Raw genomic sequence first — 24,939 nt, forward strand, 5'->3', positions numbered from 1 at the left:
GTATTTATATTATAAATCAAACATAGTAAATACCCAGTGTATTTTTCATATGGATGGTAAAGCAAGGATCAACATTCTAAGATCAATGAAATGACCAAGGAAATTATTAGGATTTCTTCATATTACATTAAGAGGCTTACCAAGTTCTCATAAAATTACTGTGACAAAGTAAGGTAAGAGTAAATTATATTTAAATACTCAAACTCTCCAATTATGCTCCTATTTAAAGTTTATCCTACATATTAAAAGTTCTAAAGCCTGAATATAAGTTTGTTTTGGGAAAGTTACTTCACTTATGTATTAATCCTCTGAAAAACGTCAAGGTCCATATGTCAAGGTCTCAGAGCCTTAGGATAAAAGTGGACATCTTCTTTGTTTTTCCCTTTTAGCAGAGGGAACAGCTTCCTCAAGTAACAAATTTACTCCCAGAATGGCAGAACTGAAAGACTGGGTAAAGTATTTTAAATGGGCAAATAATTTACAACTTTTTAAAATAGCATGGTTGATTTATTTATTTTCTTTTAGTACTTCTATTCAGTTCCTCTTGAATTTTTTTAAAATTCAACTTATTTTACCTCATTTTCAAGTGTTTGGTAATAAAAGTGCTGGTTGAATTACAAATAAAAGAACCTGTCAGTGGTCAAATTCCTAAAGATAGCTCAAATAAATTCTACAAGTGATTCTTGCATTACTGTAGAAAATTCCTCACCATCAAGTTAATTTCCCATAAAACATTTACTTTCACTAGTGAAACATACCACTAGGTCTTTGAAAGGATGAAGCAGCAGTCCCAAAGGAAGTTTGGCTTTATTCAATAAGGCCTGAGTCTGAGGAATGCTAGTCAGCGTGCATCGAAATAACCTGTATCAAAGTAAAAATCATGTCAGTTGTTGTTATGATTATTTTTGGACAAAAAAAAACAACTCCAAAAGGTACATTTAATACTGGATCAAATTACAAAAAACACTTCAATAGGTCCTCTCAAATGTTGTCCCATTTAAATATTTAAGTCCTATTCAGAAAGAGAGGGTAGAAAATTACAACTATTATATAACTAAAATAAAGTCTCTTTTTGGCTTGGCTTGTGCATAAGACAGTTCAGACTAACAGATGACTTATTTTCCTTTATATAAATCTATATTACACTGGAATTACAAGGTGATGACCCAAATATGCAAATGCAAACTTAAATTTATTACTGAAAAGACCTGTTTTGTTGAACGTTCTAAAAAGACTATTTAAAAATAACAAAATTTGGGGCGCCTGGGTGGCTCAGTCGGTTAAGCCTCTGACTTCAGCTGGGGTCATGATCTCTCGGTTCGTGGGTTCGAGCCCCGCATTGGGCTCTGTGCTCATAGCTCAGAGCCTGGAGCCTGCTTCGGATTCTGTGTCTCCCTCTCTCTCTGCCCCTCCCCCACTTGTGCTCTGTCTCTCAAACGTGAATAAATTAAAAAAAAAAAAAAAAATTCGTGGGGTGCCTGGGTGGCTCAGTCGATTACACGTCTAACTTCGCTCAGGTCGTGCTCTCACAGTCTGTGGATTTGAGCCCAGAACCAGGCTCTGTGCTGACAACTCAGGGCCTGGAGCCTGCTTTGGATTCTGTGTCTCCCTCTCTCTCTGCCCCTCCCGTGTGTGTGCACGCATGCACTCTCTTACTCTCTCTCAAAAATAAATACATTAAAAAAATTTTTTTAATATGACAAAATTCGGCAGCTCTTTCTATCCATGAGTCCCGGCCCTAGGCTTTAATAAAAACACCTTAAGTAAAAAAAATAATAGAAATAACAAAATTCAATTTATCAGAAAATTGTTACCATATACATTTAAACTAATGATCCATTTGAAGGGAGAAAAGAGTATCATAATTCTGTTTGCTATAAAAAAACAATTTAAGATGAGAGCAAATGAAGGATTATGTAGAATCAAATCCCCATACTTTGGACTTGTTCACCACAATGATAATGAGTATCAGAGTCCCAGTAGAGCAGATAAGAGCAGTAATCAGCTTGTAAGTTACAACTCCATTTCTTGAGTTAGAACATTTCAGATACCAATTAAAGTAAGCAATTTCCTAAGGTTTTTTCTGTATGCAAAACTATTTTCAAAAATTAACATTTATACAATGTTTATAATACATGAAACTCCAAAAAAATCTTAAACTTCTAGAATAAATGTCATATTTAATAAGAAATGCTATCTGAAGCCTTACTCTGGGTTACAATTGAGTTTCTGGATATCTTCATGCAAATTTGGAACAGGAGGCTGCAAAGGTGTTGATGGAAGCATGTTTCTTTCTTGAAGAAGATTGATAACTCTTAGCCCTTCTGGATGGAGACTTAATCCACTCATGCTTGTAGTTAAATGATTAGCACCTAAGGGAGTCTAAAGATAATATAATTTCAAAGTAAACAGCCTTTATAATGTCTTCAGTTGAAAACAGAAGTGTATAAGGACTTGGTTACTTAATTTCACTCTAAATAACAAAACTATAATCTAGATTTCCTGGTCAATATTTTGGTTCTGGAAATATATAATATAACATGAGTCTTATGAAATATCCATTATTCCAATTGGTTAAAATATTCATTACACCTTCCTAAAACTTTTTTATGTCTACACAATTTAAATCAAAAGATGGAAAAATGGTAAAAACAAAAACAAAAGCAAAAACAAAACACCAAAAAGTTTACCTGATTAAAGCCCTGTGGCCCACTTGGGTAATTCAAGGAAGAAGGTGGCATTGCAGTTGTACTAGGTGGTACTGTGTTCTGATAACCAGGTGGTAAGGAGGGATATGAATACCCAACACTTCGGTTCATTGTGGGATTCTTATTAGTATGCTGTGGTGTTGCTAGAAACAAGGTAACTTTTAAGTTCTGTTTTATATTCCAGAATACTTTAAATACACACATCCACCCACTGAATTATAACTCTAAAATCCACTGGGTAATTTAATACTTTCATCCATCAATTTTGCAAAGTAAGACAAATAAACATTGCTAACAAACACTGCTAACAAAGCAACTGCAATGATTAAAATCAAGTTAATGTAGACTATATAAGCTTGGTATGATTAATTTACTTCCGTATCATTTCCAAAACTTTATATTCAGACTAAAATTCTAATTCAAAACAATTTCAATGAAAAGATATTAAATGTTAAACTGGTTAAATACATTTGAGTAGATCTAATTGATACAAATACTCTATAGCTGTAACATAATAATAAAGCCCATGATCCCAATTCTGAAAGGAAAAAAAAAACTAACAAAAAATCTAAAGGTATGGAGACCAAAAATGCTAACATGAGGTACTGTTGTGTGACATGATTATCAAGTTTTCTCCACTGTTTCCTATAATGAACACATACTAAAATAAAAAAAACAAAGCAAAGGAAAACAAAACAAAAACAACTTTCATAGCATCTCACCTGAAAAGCCACCGCCTTCAATTTCATCATAACTATTGTGAACCACCATAGATCCATTATTGGTATTTGGTGTAATACCTAAAAAAGGAAGTTTATTAATAATATTCAAACTAGAACAATCATTACAATTTCTGAAAAATTTGAGCTGATATCTGAAATTTAAGGTAACTTTCCAAATACTTTAATCCACAGCCCAGGAAAAATGTCAAATGTTGAAATAAAAATTTCATATAATGCAAGTTTTTAAATATACAGAACACATCTAAGTTTCAAATACTTTTATGAACTTCTAAAATGAATGGTCCTTTGTGCACGTTATAAAATTATATACTATCTGAGATTTCAGAAGTCAAGAGCAGCATTAAAAACCTCTAAAGAGCAGTACACACGAAAAAAAAATCACCCAAATCAATACTATTTAAAGAAAATTTAAATTATGAGGATAAAAAACCTTTTTTTTTTCAAAGTATGGAACAAAATGGAATCTAGAATTAATTTCAAGGTGACATAAATTAATTTAAAGAATGAATGCTTTAGTCTAGAGAACAATCACTAAAATAAAATAAAAATCTTAGTTTGTCCCTCCCCGCCCCCCAGTTTAAAGACTTAAAAGATAAATGCCAGGGACATCTGCTTATGAAGAATTAAAATCTATTTCTAGGTGCCTCTGCTATTTATGAACTCTAACTCAGGTATAGAAGAAGCTAAAATTAATGAATAGTATCAACCTCTAGCTTCTAAGTACAAAGGTGCTAACTTTAATAATCATTTTAACACCAGATAGGTAAGTTTAATAGTTTCAATAAAATTAGTTAACTTCTTTCCAGTTCTGAAGGCCACCATGAGTTTAGCCATGAGTTGATACTGAAAACCTTGGGAAAAGTGTTTGTAAAAATAAACAAAAACATTTGGCATATTTTTAGTTGGTTAAAATTTTAAATATTTATTGTAGCTCAATTTTAAAAGTTATAATGAGGCAAACAGTGGGACATTATCATTTTGTTACTCATTGTTAACACTAGTCTTTTCAAAATATTCACAGGTCAGTCTTTTCCCTACCTATAGTAATAAAAAAGGAAATGCTACAAGAAAAAACAAAAATGATAACATTAATTGTATTCAGTAGTCGGGTATAGTCAACAATTATTCCCCTCTTCTTGTTTTCCCATTTCCACATGTTGCTATTAATGGTTAGGTTATTGCTAAAATCAATTTTCTTACTTGCCAAAATATATTGTTTAAACTAATAACTGAAAATAATGCTTTAAAACACTTTACTATTTATATAAAACTTCAAAATGCTTGCATATTTTACTTTTTATTTAGGTTCATAAATATTTGTTAATACTTAATAGCAGAAATCAAAATATTGCTTCCATGGAAAAAAGCCAATATATTAAAAGAATCATTCTAACACCATGCCCAGAAAAGTGAAAGTTCTCTTCTCGCCTTCCTCTTCCAAAAGGCACCTAACTTTTTAGCCATGATTATTAAAATCTGCATGGCAACAAAAAGGTTAACAGCAGTGGTTCTCAAATGCTAGGCAACAGCCCAGCACAGGGTAGTAGAATTCTAAGGAGCCCTTTTTAAACCCTAAATTCCTGAAGGCCGTCCCTAACCAAAACAACTAGATTTTCTGGAAAAAGTATTATCTGAATGCACAGAATTCAAAAAAACATTCACCCTTCCAACCTAAGTCAAAACTTTAGGACTTGACTTGGTTTGCCTTGCTTACCTTCTTGGGTGACAGCTGAATTAAATGAGGGCTGGGGTACACCTCTATGTGATGATTTCTGAGGAGTGAGCACCCTCAATGGAGGTGGTCCTCCAGTTGGAGGGGGCCCAAGAGGAGCTCCTGGTTGAAAAGTGGTAGGCAGAGGTGGATTCACTAAGGGGGGTGCAGAACCTATAGAAATATTGTTTTTCCACAAGTCACTTACGTACTTAAGACAAAGGGCAAAACAGCCTTTTACCAAATTTGAGTAACTTCTAAATTTACATTTTAATTAAAATCAGTACCAAATTACCAGAAATAGGTTACCTGCTCAGGCTTATGAATTCTTAATTTATATGCATGCTTTACACATTTCCAAGTCTCTTTCACATGCTTCTTAATTTATCAATTATTAAAGTAGTATAAATATAAAATAAGCATCAAATCACTTCAATGTCCTGTTTAATTTTTTATAACCTGGTCATAGAGCTTCAACAAGGTCATGTCAAACATTCTGATAGAAATTAACATGAATAAAATTTTATTAATAACCTATTAATATAGGCCATTCAGTTAATTCAATTAGGTTGACAGCTTTCTAAAACTATAAACTATTGTGGTTATTCTAAATTCTGCAAGTTTTATTTCATTTTGCTTCATTTTAATTGGGCCATAACCTTTCAGAATGGGATTACAAATTTGTACCTTGTTCAATGTTTAGCTAATAATAATAAAAAGTAGTTTGCTTTTGGGGCACCCGGGTGGCTCAGTCAGTTGAGCGTCTGACTCTTGATTCTGGCTAAGGTAATGATCTCACAGTTCACTCGGATCGAGTCCCACACTGACAGCATGGAGACTGCTTAGGATTCTCTCTTTCCTTCTCTCTAACTCTTCTCTGCTCTTTCTCTCCCTCTTTCTCTCAAAATAAATATATATTTTTAAAAAAGTAGTTTAGTTTCAATGATGGTTGAAATATACTGTATTAAGAACATTCCCTAGGCTTAAAAATCAGGAAACGATACAAAGTTTATGTATATGCTTTATAAAACACTAATATCCAAGAGGTTTAAAAGTACTCATCAAACTAGGGCCACCTGGGTGCCTCAGTCAGTTAAGTGTCCAGCTTCAGCTCAGGTCATGATCTCACAGTTTGTGAGTTCCAGCCCCATGTCAGGCTCTGTGCTGACAGCTTGGAGCCTGAAGCCTGCTTCGGATTCTGTGTCTCCCTCTCACTCTGTCCCTCACCCATCCAGGTTCTGTCTCTCTCTGTCTCAAAAATAAATAAAAACATTAAAAAAAAGAAAAAAAGTACTCATCAAACAAAACTAAGAATAACATGGTATTTGTTCTTGTATCTCCTTGTATCTCCCTGCCTTGATTTTACCAGTTTTCTATCAGGACAGTAAGTTTTGATAAGTGTAAAAACACTGTCAGTTACTTTTGGGGAAACTCTTCTCCATGATATCAAAACTTCCATGGGGCGCCTGGGTGGCTCAGTTGGTTAAGCGTCCAACTTCAGCTCAGGTCATGATCTCGCGGTCCGTGAGTTCGAGCCCCGGGTCAGGCTATGTTGCTGACAGCTCAGAGCCTGGAGCCTGTTTCAGATTCTGTGTCTCCCTCTCTCTCTGACCCTCCCCTGTTCATGTTCTGTCTCTCTCTGTCTCAAAAATAAATAAACGTTAAAAAAAATTTTGTTTTTAAAGTTCCAAAACTCATACCACCTGTTCATTCAAGTCAACAACATTGTTCCCACCTGCTCATTTACCAGAGGAGGAACAAAGTCTACAAAGAAGATGAAATATGGCTGGTAAGAATATGATTTAATTTTTTCATTCTAGGACTTTTTTTAATCCTCTGAATTTGTAAGTGAAATAGGTAATAAATTTTTGCTAATATTCTACCTGTATTTTGTAAAACCTTGTATTTTTTAACAAGAATAAAGATACCCAGATATGAAAATTTTCTTTGTATTCTTTTTTTTAATTATTTTGAACATGTATTCATTTTTGAGAAACAGAGACAGAGAGAGAGCACAAGCAGGGAAGGGGCAGAGAGAGAGAGAAAGACACAGAATCCGAAGCAGGCTCCAGGCTCTCAGCTGTCAGCACAGAGCCCAATGAGGGGCTTGAACCCACAAATGTGAGATCATGACCTGAGCCAAAGTCGGACACGTAACTGATTGAGCCACCCAGGCGCCCCCAAATATGAAAATTTTCAACGGTTCTTCAATATTGTTCAAATCTTCAGAGCCAAATGAAAAATGATCGTATTATTGAACCTTGTAGCCCCAACAAGATGAATCAGTGCCCTGCTGACAAGGGAAGACAAAGATTACTGCCATATAACTCCCTTATCAAAGCAACACTGACACATATCCAAGGCAATACAGACAAGTCAAAGGAACAAAAGGACAAGGTACACTACCAACTCAGCATGAGCAAGAATGTATGATATATCTGACCACAAAGAGGTAACAAACTAATGTTTAACAAAATACTAGTAAGCGTAGAGATTTTTCATACCTTTAAGGAAAAAAAATTGAAACCACAATATGCTACATTTCATAAAACAGATATTTTGTCAAGCTGAATAATTTTTTAAAGATTTTAAGCAATCTCTAAACCCAATATGGGGCTCAAACTCAGAAACCTGAGATAAGAGTTGCATACTCCACTGATTGAGCCAGCCAGGCGCCCTTAAAACTGAGTAATTATTTTTTTCTTTTAAAGTTTATTCATTTATTTTGACACTGGGGAGGGGAGAGGGAGACAGAACCCCAAGCAGGCCCCACACTGTGAGCACAAAGCCTAATGTGGTGCTTGAATCCACAAACCATGAGATCATGATCTGACCCAAAACCAAGGGTCGGACACTCAAATGACTGAGCTATCCAGGTGCCTGACAAACTGAATAATTCTTATTTGTAACACTAATAGCTAGAGTTTTAAAACCTGCCCTTTGAGATCCCTAAAGTTAATGTAAGGATGTTAAAACATAGCCTATTGGAAAAAAAAAAGTCAGAGAAATTTAGTATGTGGGCTAGAAACAATATAACCTAGCCAGAGTTTTGAGATCAGATAATCAGGCACCTATTGCCAATGATGTGTTGAAAAAACAAAGGTAAAAAATGAGGAATTCTTTAGAAATATCTTAAAAAAAAAAAAAAGAGTAGTAATACATTTAAGGTTAATATTCTTAGCTTATATATCCTTCTTTCATTTTATATATATATTTATTTAATTTTATGTTTATTTATCTATTATTACTGATTTTTTTAAGTTTATTTATTTTTGAGAGACAGAGACAGAGCATGAGCATGGGAGGAGGAGAGCGAGAGGGAGACAAAGAATCTCAGCACAGAGTCCAACATGGGGCTCGAACTCACGAGCCGTGAGATCATGACCTGAGCTAAAGCCGGATTATTAACCAAACTGAGCCACCCTGGCACCCCATAAAGTTTATTTATTATTTTGTGAGAAAGACAGCACATGGGAACAGGGAACACGGGCAGAGAGAACAGGGAAGGGGCAGAGAGAGAGAGAATTTCAAGCAGGCTCCAAGTTATCAGTGCAGAGCCCCATGCAGGGTTCGAATTCATGAACTGTAAGATCATGACCTGAGCCAAAATCAGAAGTCAGACATTTAACTGACTGAGCCACTCAGACACCCATTTTCCTTCTCTTATATGGGAACCTTCATAAGTTTTGACACTTGCTTATGTCTCCTTCACCACATCTGTGGTGTAGCCCCTCTACCTGAGGACTTCTGTTATAGACAAAAAAATTTCAGATTATTGATGATGTCCTTTTTAATGAAAAGCTACACGTACTCTTAAATAGTTATCTTTTTTTTTAATTTTTAAAAATGTATTTATTAATTTTGAGAGCAAGAGTGCAAGTGGGGAAGGGGCAAAGAGAGGAGAGAGAACCCCAAGCCGGCTCCACACAGTCAGTACAGAGCCTGACAGGGGTCTCAAACTCATGATCTGCAAGATCATGACCTGAGCCGAAGTCAGAAGGTTAACCGACTGAGCCACCCAGGTGCCCCTTTAACAGGTTTTAAACAATATCCCTTCCCAAACTATTTTCTTGTGGCTTTGGGCAAAGTATGCAAGCCTCACATTTCTTATCTGTAAAAGAGACTGTGTGAAGATTAAATAAGATACCACATATAAAAGTTTGGTAAAGTGCTGGAAAATAATAAATATTCAATAAATGTTTTTAGAATTACCAATAAGGTGAAAATTCATTAATTTCAAGTGACTGACCCTCACTTATGGTGCCAAATGAGTAAGAATAAAAGCAACCAGAAAGATTTGAGTTTTAACAGCAGATCAGATTTCTACAAAGAAACTAATTTCCTAGAAGCAGCTTTCACCTTGATAGGCCAAAATGCAAAATGAGTTCATTGGGGCTGATGACTGACGAGAGGCTAAGAAAAATATTTCCAGGAGCCTGATGAAATGTATGTAGTATACAGACCCAGAAATACATATACAAGGTAATTATTGATATCCCTATCAAAAATCCAGCTGTCTTTTTTGCAAAAATTGACAAGCTAATACTAAAACTCTTATGGAAATGCCAAGGGACGCAGAACAGCCAAAACAGTCTTTAAAAAAAAAAAAAAAAAAACAAAGTTAGAGGAGTCATACCTGCCAAATTCAAGGCTTACTATAAAACTATAGTAATCAAATTGATACTGGTATAAAGATAGACATAGATCAACAGAATAGAAATCAGAGTCTAGAAATAAATCTTTACATTTATGATCAATTGATTTTCAATAAGGGGGCCAACAACATTCATTGGAAGAAACAACATTCCTTCCATCAAATAGACCTGGGTTAAATGCAAACCCAGAGGCACAAGAATGAAGTTGAATCCCTACCTAACACCATACACAAAAATTAACTACCAAATTGATCAAAGACCTAAATATAAGGACTAAAACTATAAAACTTTTACAAGAAAACATAGATATAAATCTCTGCCCACTGATTTCTAAAACTGCAGTTCTGCTCAATAATACTCCTCACTAGAAAAGCTACTGTCTGTTCTCACCTACCCCTACAGGATACTACAGTTTCTGGGGACCAAAACTATCTAAGCTACAACAAAAAGATAATCCAAGCTTCTTCAGATCAAGACCAAAGACAGATCAGAGGGATTGAGCTTCCTACACTACAAGATGGAACCCAGTTAATAAAAGTAATGGCAATGGAGTGCCTGGGTGGCTCAGTCAGTTAAGTGTCCGACTTTGGCTCAGGTTATGATCTCACGGCTCGTGAGTTTCAAGTTCCACATTGGGCTCTGTGCTGACAGCTAAGAGCCTGGAGCCTGCTTCAAGCTCTGGGTCTCCCTCCTTCTCTCTCTCTGCCCCTTCCCTGCTCACACTCTGTCTCTCTCTCTCTCTCAAAAATAAATAAAAACATTTAAAAAAAAAGTAATGGCAAGTCCTTAAGAAAGTGGTTCTGTATGCATATCTGATTCCCTGAAATATCATGGCTGAAAGAAACACAGAGCATACTTTCAAAGGAAGGAAGCAAATCCATGATTTTAAGTTAACTCAAAGTTTAGAAAAGTAATTTCTTTAAAGATTAACAATGATTTAAAAAACCAATAGTTCTCCATATGGTTTCAGGGCTTGAAATGTTAATTAAAACATCTAAACAAGCAAAATTTTCCCATTTCTACATATGAAGCACTCCTATTAAGAACTTTACCTGATTTTATGAAGCTGTTTTGAAGTGAAGGATCCCCAGAAGAAACATATTGATGAGTTGTCAAATTTGTATTCCCAGACATAGATTGGGATGATGCACGAGGACAATGGTCTGTCTGGGATCCTGTGGATGGATAGTTATATTGCCAATTTGAAGGTGGTTGTACACTGGCTCCAGGAAGAAAGCTACCAGAAGGCATTGATGTAGCAGCTGCGTTCTGAGAAGTAGGTAGTGGCATTCGGGGAACAGAACCACTGTGGAGTGAAGTTGTCACTGGATTAGAAGCCACAAGTGGTCTATAAAGAGTCTGCCCAGGTCCCTGATAATTACTTAAGGGAGAAACAGTCTGAGAACCACCATAGTTAGACTGTCCAGAGACGGGATTCAGAGTCTTTGCTGGTATTAGATGAGGGTAGGATCCTGGAAGCTGAGAATTATATCCTTGGCTCACTGATACTTGTGAAGACATCAGTGTATTTTGGACAGGACCTTCCAATAAGAAGAGAAAAAAATTAGTTTTGCAAACAAAGCAATAAAAATACTTCTAAAAATACAGTGCAACATGTGGTACTCGTACAATTCAACAATAAAAAGACATACAACTCAATTAAAAATGAGCAAAGGATTTAGACATTCAAATATATTTCTAAAGAGATATACAAATGGCCAGTAAGTACATGCAAAAAACACTCAACATTATTAGTCACTAGCGAAATAGAAATCAAAACCACAACAGGATGGCACTGACACCAAGTAAGATGACTAAAATGAAAAGACAGTAAACATTTTAGTGTTAACAAGAATGCAGAGAAACTGGAAGCCTCATACATTGCTAGTGGAAGTGTAAAATGGTGCAACTACAGCAGAAAACATCTTGGCAGTTCCTCAAAGTATTAAACAGTTAATGTATAATCCAGCAATTCCACTCCTACCCTGCATAAAAACTCATACACAAATGTTCATAACACCATTATTCACAATTGCCAAAAAGTAGAAACAACCCAAATGTTCAGCAACTGATGAACAGATAAACAAAAGGGGTGTATCTATACAATGGAATATTATTTGATCATAAAAGGAATGAAATATTGATGACATTTTTTAACACAGATAAACCTTGAAAACATTAGCTAAGTGAAAGATGCTGGTCACAAAAGGGCTTACATACAATGTATGATTCATTTGCATGACATGTCCAGAATAGGAGAATTCACAGACACAGAGACAGATTTGCGGTTCCCCTGGCTGGGTGGAGGGGGGAATGGGGAATAACTGCTAATGGGAATAAAGTTTCTTTTGAGAATTATAAAATATATTATAAAACTGATAGTACTGATGGAAGCAAAACTCTGTGAATACACTAAAAACCATTGAACTGTACACTTTAAGGATGTTATATTAAAAAAAAATCCTGAGAATTATTTCTCCTACCCAGGAATAAACTGTTATTTCTATCCCTAAAATTAGACAATAAAAGGAAATAAGAAAGTTGGCTGCCATGCTGCTTTTCTGCCTGAGCTGTGGGAATGGGATGATCACGGAGGAGGGACAGCGCTGCTAGCACTTTGCCTGCAACACCTGCTGCTACATGTGCAACATCACTCACAAGGTAACAAATCCGAAGTTACTGAGTTCGAGTCCCTCATCGGGCTCTGTGCTGATAGCACGGAGCCTGTTTGGGTTTCTCCCTTTCTCTCTCTCTCTGCCCCTCCTTTGCTCACCTGCTCTCTCTCTCTCTCTCAAAATAAAGAAATAGACTTAAAAAAAAATTTAAGTTTAAAAAAGAATATTAAGAGAAAAAGGAAGTTATAAAAAAAAAGGTAAGATACCTTCTTATAAACCTTTTTATTATGAAAATTTTCAAACATACACAAAAATGTAACACCCTTTATGCAGATTCCTACAAATACAAAATAAAATGACTAGAATCACATTTGATGTATGTATTAGTTTTAGATAGCTTGATATTGTTATGATAGAAAGTTTTTCCATTTACAAACATGGTATATCTCTACATTTATTCAAACATGTATCTTCCAACTATATTTCATGTTTTTTTCATAAAGATGTTGTAACTTATTTAAACTAAACCTAGTTAGGGGCACCTGGGTGGTTCAGTTAGTTAAGCATTGGACTCTTGATTTCAGCTCATTCATGATCTCACTGTCATGAGATCGAGCCCTGCATCACCTCCACACTGAGCATGGAGCCTGCTTAAGAGTCTCTCTCTCTCCCTCTGTCCCTCCCCCATGTGCACACGCACGCACTCTATCTCCACTCCCAAAAAAAGAGGAAAAAAAAAGAAACTAAATTTAGCTAATTTGCTACTAAATATTTTTTACCTCGTAAATAGTTATGATAGAATATTTAATTTTCTTATTAGTTAAAATGCTATTGATTTTTCAAAGTACCATAAACACCCAATTATAAGGTGAGATTTTTCCTTAAAACTTATTTCTCAAAACAGAAGTCATCTTATATGAGTCTCTACAAAGGTTCTCATTGTACAAAAATGTTTTATCCTAATGGATTAATACTATTTATCAAACTGTGAGTAGCAATATATTAAATGACTTATAAAATCAAAGAGTTACAAACTATCCTTTTTGTCATCAAACAGAAGACATTAGTTAAGAATGGCAAATATAGGGGCGCCTGGGTGGCTTAGTCAGTTGAGCATCTGACTCTTGGTTTCAGCTCGGGTCATGATCTCACAGTTTCACGAGTTCAGACCCCATATCAAGCTCTGTGCTGGCAGCTGGGAGCCTGCTGGAATTCTCCCTTTCCCTTTCCCTCTCTCTCTGTCTCTCCCCCACTCACGCTGTCTCTGTCTCTCTCAAAATAAATAAATAAACTTAAAAAAAAAAAGAATGGCAAACATCACAGTACATTACATGTAATTAAAGACAAATATTGTGGTTTCATTTATATATATATATATATATATATATATATATATATACGTATATATATATATATATATATACACGTATATATATATGGTCACTACTTAAAATGTATTTTTTTATTGCAGATCACAGTTAAAGTCTGAAAAGCACTTGACCAACTGATACTTTTGCAGCAACGCTTATCCCTCTATAATTTATTCCCTGCACATCGTATTACCTTTTTAAAACATGGATCGTATCAACTTCCCTGCTCAAAACTTCCAAAGTCCTTATCTTAGCTTGTTGGACCTTCTATGTCCCTGGCTTCCTTTCTGGTCTCATTTCCTATTTCCTTTTTTAAAAAATACTGGAGATTGATTTTATTTTAATAAAACACTGCCAGGATAATACATATGTTCTTTCTGATCTGGAAGTAAAGTATCCTGTATCCCTTTGATTCTGTTTGTTTCTTACTTGCTCTCTAAGCAAATTTTAACATAAAGTTCAATTTTTCTGTAAGGTTAGGTTTAACATAAAGTATGCCAACTCAGACAAGAAAGTCTTGAGCCACAGACAAGTGGCTTGAGCCACAGATTCACTACATCCATATTTGTTATGTTAATCAAGTATGGTTCTTCTCTCATTAAGGCCCTTCCACTCCCAAATTGATTTTACTATTAGTTAATAATATTTGTTTATCTATATAGGCCAAGGAGTCTTTTTATCTGATATCTCTAACTCAGAAGAGGTGGCTATGTATGTTGTTCTTAACAACTTGGAGCAGATTAGCGGTTGCAAACATATGCCTTTACAATTCTACCTTGTAACAGTTTACCATACAATATAAAATGGCTTAATGAATAATTTTCAGTAAAGACTGAAAGTTCCTCTTTAAATATGCATTTACAATGAAAATCCTCATCTTTGAGTCTAATAAATGCATATGGTAAAGTCACTCTGTCAGCTGACTTCAATTAACACATTTAATAGCCAAAGACCATTAGTCTCAAAATAATAAATATTTTAAATAAATAAACAAACAAATAAACCGTACATATGCAGAGCACCCGGCTGGCTCAGTCAGTAGAGCATGTGACTCTTGATCTCAGGATCGTGAGTTTGTGTTCCACACTGGGCACAGAGATTATTTTAAAAATAAATAAATAAACTGTGCATATGTGTTTTATATAAAGTGTAAGTGTGTTTCACAATAAGCATTTTAAAATCAAAAAGTGCATTAAAGGGGTGCCTGGGTGACTCAGTTGGTTGAGCATCCAACACTTGATTTTGGCTCGGCTCATGATCCAAGGGTCATGTGATCAAGCCCCTCATTGAGCTCCGTGCTGAGCAGGGAGCGTGCTTGAGATTCTCTCTCTCTCTCTCTCTCTCTCTCTCTCTCTCTGCTCCTCTCACCCACTCATGCTCTCTTTCTAAAATAAACAAACAAAAAAAGCCTTTAAAAAAAGTGCATTAAAGATTTTAAATAAAATGATTTCATAAGTATAGAAGGAAAAAATCAATGTTTCTAATATATAGTATTTAAATTTTTTCCTTACATATATCTTTTTTTAATGTTTATTTACGAGAGTGCGCATGCACATGTGTGCAAGAGTGGGGGAGGGGCAGAGAGAGAGGGAGATAGAGGATCAGAGTCCCAATATGGGGCTTGAATCCACAAACCATGAAATCATGACCTGAGCCAAAGTCAGATAGATGCTGAACAGACTGAGCCACCCAGGTGCCCCTCCTTACATATACAGTAAAACCATAATTCATTCCAGAAACATGCTTGTAATCCAAAGCACTTGTATATCAAAGCAAATTTCCTCATAAGAAATCATGGAAACTCACATGAATTGTTCCACAACCCAAAAATATTCACATAAAAATGATTACAATACTGTAATATGATACAAAATAATAAATTCAAAATATAAAGAAAAATAAACAAATTAACCTGCACTTACCTTTGAAAACCTTCGTGGCTGGTGTGAGGGAGACAAGAGAGAGGAGGAGGGTTATTGTGTAGGATGACTTTCACTATCACTAATGGAATCACTGCTGTCTACTGGTAATTCAATGTAATCTTTTTCATTTTGTGCAACTTTAACAAGGAACCTATCCAATGACATTTGCTTTTGCCTCCTTTTGAGAATTTTATGGAAATGTGACATTGCATCGATGATCATCCACTCCCACAGCAAGAGAGATAGAGAGGGGGAACCATTGGCTCAGTTGTGATCATGTGACATTTGGTGTCTTGTACCACTAGTATTGCAAGACATCACTCGTTTATCAAGTTATAATTTATCAGAAATGTTTGCTCATCTTGTGGAACGCTCGCTCACAGAACAAGCTACTCGCAATCCAAGGTTTTACTGTATATCTTTTAAATACAAAGTTTAAAGATGCATATGTTAATAAAACACCAAATACCACAAATAGTCATTTGTTTATTTCATACATACCCCTAGAATTTCATACTTCAAAGTGAGCTGAAGAAAAATGAAGAGGGGAAAATTTTCTCATTGGGAAAATGGAGAATTGCCTTTTCGGAGGATCACTTTATATTTAAGCATATATATAACATTTCATACCATAGGATACCAAATAGATTAAATTTTATTGTCAAAATATCATCTTAACTTCTTTGAACACAAAACTAAATCTGTCACCCTGCACAGTGTGGCACCATTCTGACTCAAATATGTGATTTGGTTCCCTTTTACTTAACTGCTAAATTACAAGGTAGGGGATTTAGGAGATCAGAAAATCCAAAACCATCACAATCATAGTCATCTTTCCAAATAAGAAAACAAAACAAAAGAAACAAAAACACTGGGACCAGAAGGAACAGTTAAACCAATCCATTTAGTCCTGGCTCTTATCAGGGCACTGTCTCCAATAAGAACATTTCTGGTTAATTTCTGGACCTTTCTATTTACATTTAGGGTTTTTGTTTTGTTTTTTTTACTGATCTCTATATTAAGACCCCAAAGAAAGCAACAGATTTATAAATGTGCATATGCCATGGTAATCCAATGCAAAAGTACTTAAAGTATTCAAATGGTGACCTTTTAGGCCTGGAATCATTTTAAGATAAGACAAAAAAAAAAAATTGGCCATAGGGGAAAGGCCACGGTTCAATGGTACCACCAATGAGAAGTCACCAATGGGAATGCTAAATATATTCATGAAAAGCAGCTAAATATGTTACTTATCTGATTATTTACACAGGTTTTAAAAGGTTTCATTTTCCTGAATTTTATCCCCTTAATGTTTATAGAACCCATTTATATAGCCATCTTGAATGCTTCTTGAACAACACATGAGGTAAGGGAAGAGTGAAAAGTATAAATAAGCAACTTATCTCTGGCTGATCTCTGAAACATCAAAACAGAGAAATATGTTGTGGGAAATTAACTAGTTTGATTTCTAAGAATACTATGCTTATATATACATGATTTATCAAACACTAATAAATGAATTACAGAATGTACATATTCCATTTTAAAAATATTTACTTACTTACATATTTAATTATTTATTTACTTACTTACTTACTTATGTAATCTCTACACCCAACGTGGGACTGGAACTCATGATCCTGAGATCAAGAGTCACATGTTCTCCAGACTGAGCCAGCCCCTCCTTTTTAACTATTTATTTTAGGGGGCACCTGAGTGGCTCAGTTCAGCTGAATGTCTGACTCTTGATTTCAGCTCTGTTCATGATCCCAGGGTCCTGGGATCAAGTCCCACATTGGGCTCCGCACTGAGCATAGAGCCTGCTTAGGATTCTCTCTCTCTCTCTGCCTGCCTCTCCCCCACCTCAAATAATTAAATAAATAAAAGTTATTTATTTTAGAACGTGCATATTCCAAAGGACTCTCAAGATTCTGGACCCTGAAAAACTTCGGGCTAAGAGCAGCAAAGTAACCTGTCCCAAATCACACCAAAAGTCCACACAGTTCACTGAAGCCCTAGTCATTTTCTATATAGTCTAACTCCACAGTGTAGTGCATATTCAATCTCTAAGATATAAAAAACTATCTAAAAAAATGTTATAACTCCTACACAATCAACTTCCTGATAGTACAAGGTCACTCTATATGAAATGTATATGGAAAGAGGCATTATAAAGTAGTAATTAAGAGCACAAACTGGGAAAAAATGTCCAAGAGTAAATTCTGGCCTTGACTTTTACTAAGTGTCCTTGAGCAAGATATTTTTTTTTTTTAACGTTTATTTATTTTTGAGACAGAGAGAGACAGAGCATGAACAGGGGAGGAGCAGACAGAGAGGGAGACACAGGATCTGAAACAGGCTCCAGGCTCTGAGCTGTCAGCACAGAGCCCGACGCGGGGCTCGAACTCACAGACCGCATGATCATGACCTGAGCCAAAGTCGGACGCTTAACTGACCAAGCCACCCAGGCGCCCCGCAAGATATTTATTTAACCTTTCTAGACTTACTTTCCTCATCTATAAAACAGGAAGAGTAAAAGCAGCTAAATTATAGCATTCATGTGTATAGTAGGAAGAAAAATGACCCCCCAAATATGTCTATATCATAATCCCTAGGATGTGTAAATAGGTTACATGCCAAAAAACAATTTAAGATAGGAGACAGAATTAAGGTTGCTAAGCAGCGGCTGGGTGGCTCAGCTGGTGAAGCATCAGACTCTGGGTTTTACCTCAGGTCATCATGATCTCATGGTTCATGAGTTTGAACCCGGCATCTCGCTCTATGCTGACAGTGTGGAGACTGCTTGGGGTTCTCTCTCTCTCTCCCTTCCTCTCTGTCCCCCCCCTGCTCATGTGCTCCCCGTATCTCTCTCAAAATAAATAAATAAACTTTAAAGAAAAGAAAAGAACTAAGGCTGCTGATCAAGTGACCTTGAGATAGGAAGATTATTTGAGACTATTTGGGTGGCCCCAATGTAATCACAAGGGTGAAAGAGGAAGGCAGGAGTCAGGGTCAGAATGATACTATATGGAGAAAGACTTGACAGGGCATCAGTGGCTTTAAAGATGGTAGGGGGCATGAGTCAAGGATCAAGGACAGCCTCCAGAAGTTGGAAAAGACAAAACATTTTCTGATAAGGAATGCAGCCCTGATGTACTACTTCAGGTTTCTGACCTTCACAACTATGACAATTTTGTGTTGTTTTAAGCCACCAAATTTGTGGTAATGTTACAGCAACAATAAAATTTAATACAATGTAAGAATGAGATTTCTATGAAACATTTATGATGTTTCTCATACAATTAGTATAAAATAAATGCTTGCTCTTTTCATTTAAGAAACATGTATTTGTGTCCTTAACGCTGCAGCACTCACCTTAAGTCTGTTACCAATAAACCAAATAGTTTCATCTAAACTAATCTTGTTTTTCCAGTCTTTCATTTAAAGACTGATGCTATACTTAGGCTAATTATTCATTTTATGTCAAATGGTTAACAATATTCTATTAATTCCCTCATTGAAAAGACATATTTTACCAAATATCTTTGGAGGAAACAAAGGTAAGGTCCACTCCAACCCTGCCCTCAAGGAGCTCACCATCCACATTGGAAGACAAAGAACCAGGCAAGGGCAACAGAAAATGATGTGATAGTGGCAACTTCAGGACACTATGAGAGCACAAGGAAGCAGCGCTTGGGCTAAACTGAAGGCAGAAAGGTAACAAAGATGGTTTCCTGAGGAAGTCAAGTTTCAGCTAAGATCTTTTTTTTTTTTTTTTAATTTTTTTTAACATTTATTTATTATTGAGAGACAGAGAGAGAGCATGAGCATGGGAGGAGCAGAGAGGAGACACAGAATACAAAGCAGGCTCCAGGCTCTGAGCTGTCAGCACAGAGCCCGATGCAGGGCTTGAACTCACAAACTGTGAGATCATGACCTGAGTCTTAGTCGGACGTTTAACCAACTGAGCCACCCAGGCGCCCCTCAGCTAAGATCTTAAGAGATCATCGAAGTTAGTTCCAGGAAAAAGAGTGCCAAGAGTGTTTCCAGAGGGACTCCTGGGTGGCTCAGTAGGTGAAGCATCCAACTTTAGCTCAGGTCATGATCTCATGGTTCATGAGTTTGAGCCCTGTGTCAGGCTCTGCGCTGACACTGCAGAGCCTGCTAAGGATTCTTTCTCTCTCCCTCTCCCTGCCCCTCTCGTCACTCCTCCCCGCCCCCCGCCTTCTCAATAATTAATCAACTAAGTAAATAAATAAATAAAAAAAATAATTTTTAGAAAATAGTGTTTCCAGAAAAGGGAGCAACATGTGTAACAGCCTGTGGTCATGAAAGGGCATTGTGAAAGAAGTTCAGTCTGCCAGAACAAAAGTCAAGTGACTGAGTCAAATGTCTAAAGTGAAACAGGAGTTTAAACTACACCCTCAGAGAGTTTGGATTTGAGCCTAAAGGCAATGGGGAGCTTTGGAAAGGCTACCAGTGGGACAGTATAAATGTGCACATAAAAGAACCTCTTGGAGATTAGAGGAGAAATAAGAGATTGAAAGGAGTCTACAGCTGTAGTCCAGGCAAGAAATGATTGACTAAACAGCAGCAGTGGGAATACAGAGATGTTTGACTCAATAAAAAACATTTGTAAAAAGTTAATTCATAAGCACATTGTGGGTCATGCGAATAGAAACAGACATCTCACAGCCTAGTCTTATCACAAGATTTCATGGCCCACTTCATATTTTTATTTACTGTTTTATCATCGGCTAATGTTGAAAGGCCTTTAAGGCAAGTAAAAGCCATGCATCATCAAAATGCACAAAATAAGGGGGGCCTGGGTGGCTCAGTTAGAAGAGCATGTGACTTTTGATCTTGGGGTTGTGAGTTCAAGCCCCCCTCTGGGCCTAGAGCTTACTTAAAAGGATTTAAGCCAGTTAAGCATCTGACTTCCACTCAGGTCATGATCTCACGGGTTAGTGAGTTCAAGTCCCGCATCGAGTGAGCTCCTGCCCACTTAAGGTGAGCCCCACTTCTCTCTCTGCCTCTCATGAGATTCTCTCTCCATCCATGCTCACTTGTGCCCTCTCCTCAATTAAAAAAAAAAAGGATTTTAATATTTTAATTCTGAAGTCATTAATAAACTAAGTAACCCATCAAAATAATAGATTAGGGATTATGAATGGGTCCAGAACACCCCACTGTGGCATACAAGTTATTTTGAGCAAAGGGCATGAGTTGCTGAAATCTTTTTTTTAATGTTTTTAAAAAAATTTTTTTAATATTTGTTTTAGTTTTCAGAGAAAGAGCACAAGCGGGGGAGGGGCACAGAGAGAAGGAGACACAGAATCCAAAGCAGACTCCAGGCTCTATACTGTCAGCACAAAACCTGACACGGGGCTTAAACCCACAAACTCCGAAATCATGACCTGAAGTCAGATGCTCAACAGAGTCACCCAGGTGCCCCAATGTTTGCTTATTTTTGAGAAAGATAGAATATGAATGAGGAAGGGGCAGAGAGAGAGGGAGACAGAGATTCTGAACTGGGCTCTGTGCTGACAGCAGAGAGCCGGACTCAAGACTGGAACTTGCGGCAAGATCATGACCTGAGCTGAAGCTGGATGTTTAACCGAGTGAGCCACCCAGGCGCCCCTTCCTGAAATCTCTTATTCACCTAAATGCAGAGTCTCCCAAAAGAACTCTAAGGAATTCAATTATCATAAATCTCCAACCCAGGAACAACCAGAAATGATGGACTCTTATCACATGATGAGAAGTCTCCACACCACCCCTAAACATGCATTGTCACAGAACTACCAAATTTCCCATGTATTCTACTAAGGTCCCATTTATCTTTCCTAAAATCATTTGTTTTCCCATAAGCACCCTTCTCTCTCTCCCCTTCCCCTATTAAGATGATACATAAGTCCTAAAGTCTATTTATTTGCCTCCTTGAGTCACATTTTTGTAAACTCTCATGATACATATGAAAATTATGTCTCTTCTCTTGTTGATCTGTCTCTTGCCACTTCAATTCACAGGCCCCCAAACACCAAAACTAACAGGGTAGAAAGAAAATTCTTCCTCACTGACAAGTGAAAATAAGTCTCATCTTTAAAAAGAAAAAACAGGGGTGCCTGGGTGGCTCAGTCAGTTAAGTGTCTGACTTCAGCTCAGGTCATGATTTCATGGTTTGTGGGTTAGAAGTGCATGGGGCTCTGGGCTCACAGCTCAAAGCCTGGACCTTGCTTCGGATTGTGTCTCCCTCTCTCTCTGCCCCTTCCCCACTCGTGCTCTCTCTCTCTCAAAAATAAATAAACCTTAAAAACATTAAAAAACAAAAAGTAAATGAAAGAAAAGAGAAAAACAGTGACTATGATAATCATGCAAATGATGTTCCAACATGTTCAAAATAAAAACAATCCAATCAATTTTGGCTTCAGTCAAACATAACCCATCACATTACTTAATGTTTTAACTTTGAACTGTACTGCTTTTGTAGATGTTTTTATTTTAATTTGTTTAGGTTTTACATTGCACTCCAGCTATTAACATATGAAATTTATGGCTAGTTTTGTGTTTGCATATACATTTTATAAAAAATAATTTAACATTTGGGCTACAAAGAAATGTTTAATACCTGTACATTACTTAAGTTTTAAAAAACTGAAGAAATAGAACTGATAGGATTTGACGTGGAACTGAATATGTGAACTGATGTGAACTGAAAAGGGGAATTAATCAAGGTTAACTCTCCAGATTCTAACCTGAACAACTCCGTGGATGACAGTGCCATTCACTGGATAGAAGGAGAAGAAAAGAATTGGAGAAGGCAGAGAATAGCAAAAGGAAGAGGGGCTGGAAAATTAAACATACTTGCTGAGAATGCAAGCTGGTGCAGCCACTCTGGAAAACAATATGGAGGTTCCTCAAAAAATTAAAAATAGAAGTACCCTATGACCCAGCAATTGCACTACTAGGTATTTATCCAAGGGATACAGGTGTGCTGTTTCGAAGGGACACATGCACCCCAATGTTTATAGCAGCACTATCAACAATAGCCAAAGTATGGAAAGAACCCCAACTGTCCATTGATGGCTGAACGGATAAAGAAGATGTGGTGTATCTATACAATGGGGTATTACTCGGCAATAAAAAGGAATGAAATCTTGCCATTTGCAACTACGTGAATGGAACTGGAGGGTATTATGCTAAGTGAAATTAGTCAGAGAAAGACAAATATCAATGACTTCACTCATGAGCACTTTCAAAGACAAAACAAGTGAACACAAGGAAAGGGAAACAAAAATAATATAAAAACAGGGAGGGGGACAAAGCATAAGAGACTCTTAAATATGGAGAACAAACAGAGGGTTACTGGAGGGGGTTGGTATGGGGGATGGGCTAAATGGGTAAGGGGCATAATCCATGAAATCCATGAAATCATTGTTGCACTATATGCTAACTAATTTGGATATAAATTTAAAAAAAAAATTAAAAAAAATAATAAATAAATAAAAACATACTTTCAATTGGTACCAAGAAATCCAAGCACAGAGGTACAACAGAAAGACAGCTATTTGCAGCCAAAGAGATGGGTTTCAGCTTATGATATAACTTTGGTAATCACTGGCATATGCATAACATTTGATACCATGGGAATTAATGATATCCAGAGAGTATATATAGAGTAAGGAAAGAAGAAACCCAGTCACAGAAATTATGTGAAATAATATTTGTTATTTTCTTGAAGACTTTAAGTTCATTTATTTACTTTTTTAGCATAATCTCTACACTGAACGTAGGGCTCAAACTCAAAACTCTGAGATCAAAAGTCACATGCTGTACTGAATCACCCAGGCACCCTTATTGTTATATATTTTTAAAAAGCAAGAAAGAAAAAGAAGAGAATCAGGTCAGAACCCTGAGGAACACCAACATTTAAGAAAGAGAAGAGGGGCACCTGAGTGGTTCAGGTGGTTAGGCATCTGACTCCTGATTTTAGCTCAGATCATGCTCTCATGGTTCTTGAGATGAGCCCCTCAACAACTCGCTGACAGCACGGAGCCTACTTTGCATTCTCTCTCCTCTCTGCCCCTCCCCACCCACATGTGTGCTTTCTCTCTCTCAAAATATGTAAACTTAAAAAATTTAAAAAAAAAAGAGAGACCGAAGGAAAAGGCAATCAAAAAAGGTGGAAATATTGAGAATATTACTGTTAAAAAAGTAGCAAACAAACCAGAAGGGTCTGAAATGAAAACAAGTAGTGGTAAAGGTTATCAGTTGCTGCTTGAAAAATACAATGAGAATTGAAAAAACATTTTTTGTACTTAGTAACCAAAAAGTCCTTTGTGGCCTTGTTTAGGGTTGTTTTGGGATGCGTGTGGAAGTAGAAGCCAAATTCAGAGAGGGTAAACAGGCAAAGAACCAAACAAGAGATTAAAACAAAACCAGATGAGGGGCGCCTGGGTGGCTCAGTCGGTTAAGCGTCCAGCTTCAGCTCAGGTCATGATCTTGCAGTCCATGCGTTCGAGCCCCACGTCAGGCCCTGTGCTGACAGCTTGGAGCCTGAAGCCTGCTTCGGATTCTGTGTCTCCTCTCTCTGTCCCTCCCCCACTCAGGCTCTGTCTCTATCTCAAAAATAAATAAAAACATTAAAAAAAAAAGTACTCATCAAACAAAACTAAGAATAACATGGTATTTGTTCTTGTATCTCCCAGTATCTCCCTGCCCTGATTTTACCAGTTTTCTATCAGGACACTAAGTTTTGATAAGTGTAAAAACACTGTCAGTTACTTTTGGGGAAACTCTTCTCCATGATATCAAAAGTTCCATGGGGTGCCTGGGTGGCTCAGTTGGTTAAGCATCCAACTTCGGCTCAGGTTATGATCTCGCGGTCCGTGAGTTCGAGCCCCGTGTCGGGCTCTGTGGTGACAGATCAGAGCCTGAAGCCTGTTTCAGATTTTGTGTCTCCCTCTCTCTCTGTCCCTCCCCCACTCATGCTCTGTCTCTCTCACTCTCAAAAATGAATAAATGTTAAAAAAAAAAAAAAGAATAAAATAAAAGCAAATGACCACTTCTCAATTACCCAAACAGCAGCTTCAGAATCAAAGTGATCATAGGTTCCACCTTTATAAATTCCTAGTGTACTCAATGGGATCCCAGAATCTGCATTAGTAAAACTTCCATGTAGTCATGGTTCTCAGGTACTTCAGAATGAAACTTTA

At 36.6% G+C, this 24,939-nt stretch overlaps 1 protein-coding gene across 2 annotated transcripts in view; it reads right to left on the bottom strand.

Moving 5' to 3' along the window:
* SEC24A (SEC24 homolog A, COPII component) overlaps positions 1-24,939 on the bottom strand; it is a 69,049-nt gene that overhangs the window by 36,799 nt on the left and 7,311 nt on the right. The window contains exons 2-7 of one of the 2 annotated variants that reach the window (XM_078450920.1): positions 10,870-11,358; positions 5,166-5,336; positions 3,431-3,508; positions 2,691-2,851; positions 2,210-2,382; positions 759-861 (exon numbers count right to left, since the gene is read on the bottom strand). In XM_078450920.1, the coding sequence (XP_078307046.1) occupies positions 759-861; positions 2,210-2,382; positions 2,691-2,851; positions 3,431-3,508; positions 5,166-5,336; positions 10,870-11,358 (1,175 nt within the window). The remainder of the gene's footprint in view (positions 1-758; positions 862-2,209; positions 2,383-2,690; positions 2,852-3,430; positions 3,509-5,165; positions 5,337-10,869; positions 11,359-24,939) is intronic. The other variant, XM_078450925.1, reaches the window with a different exon arrangement.

The sequence above is a fragment of the Panthera onca genome, chromosome A1, assembly GCF_046562875.1.
Source record: "Panthera onca isolate mPanOnc1 chromosome A1, mPanOnc1 haplotype 2, whole genome shotgun sequence".
In the NCBI taxonomy this organism is placed as follows: domain Eukaryota; kingdom Metazoa; phylum Chordata; class Mammalia; order Carnivora; family Felidae; genus Panthera; species Panthera onca.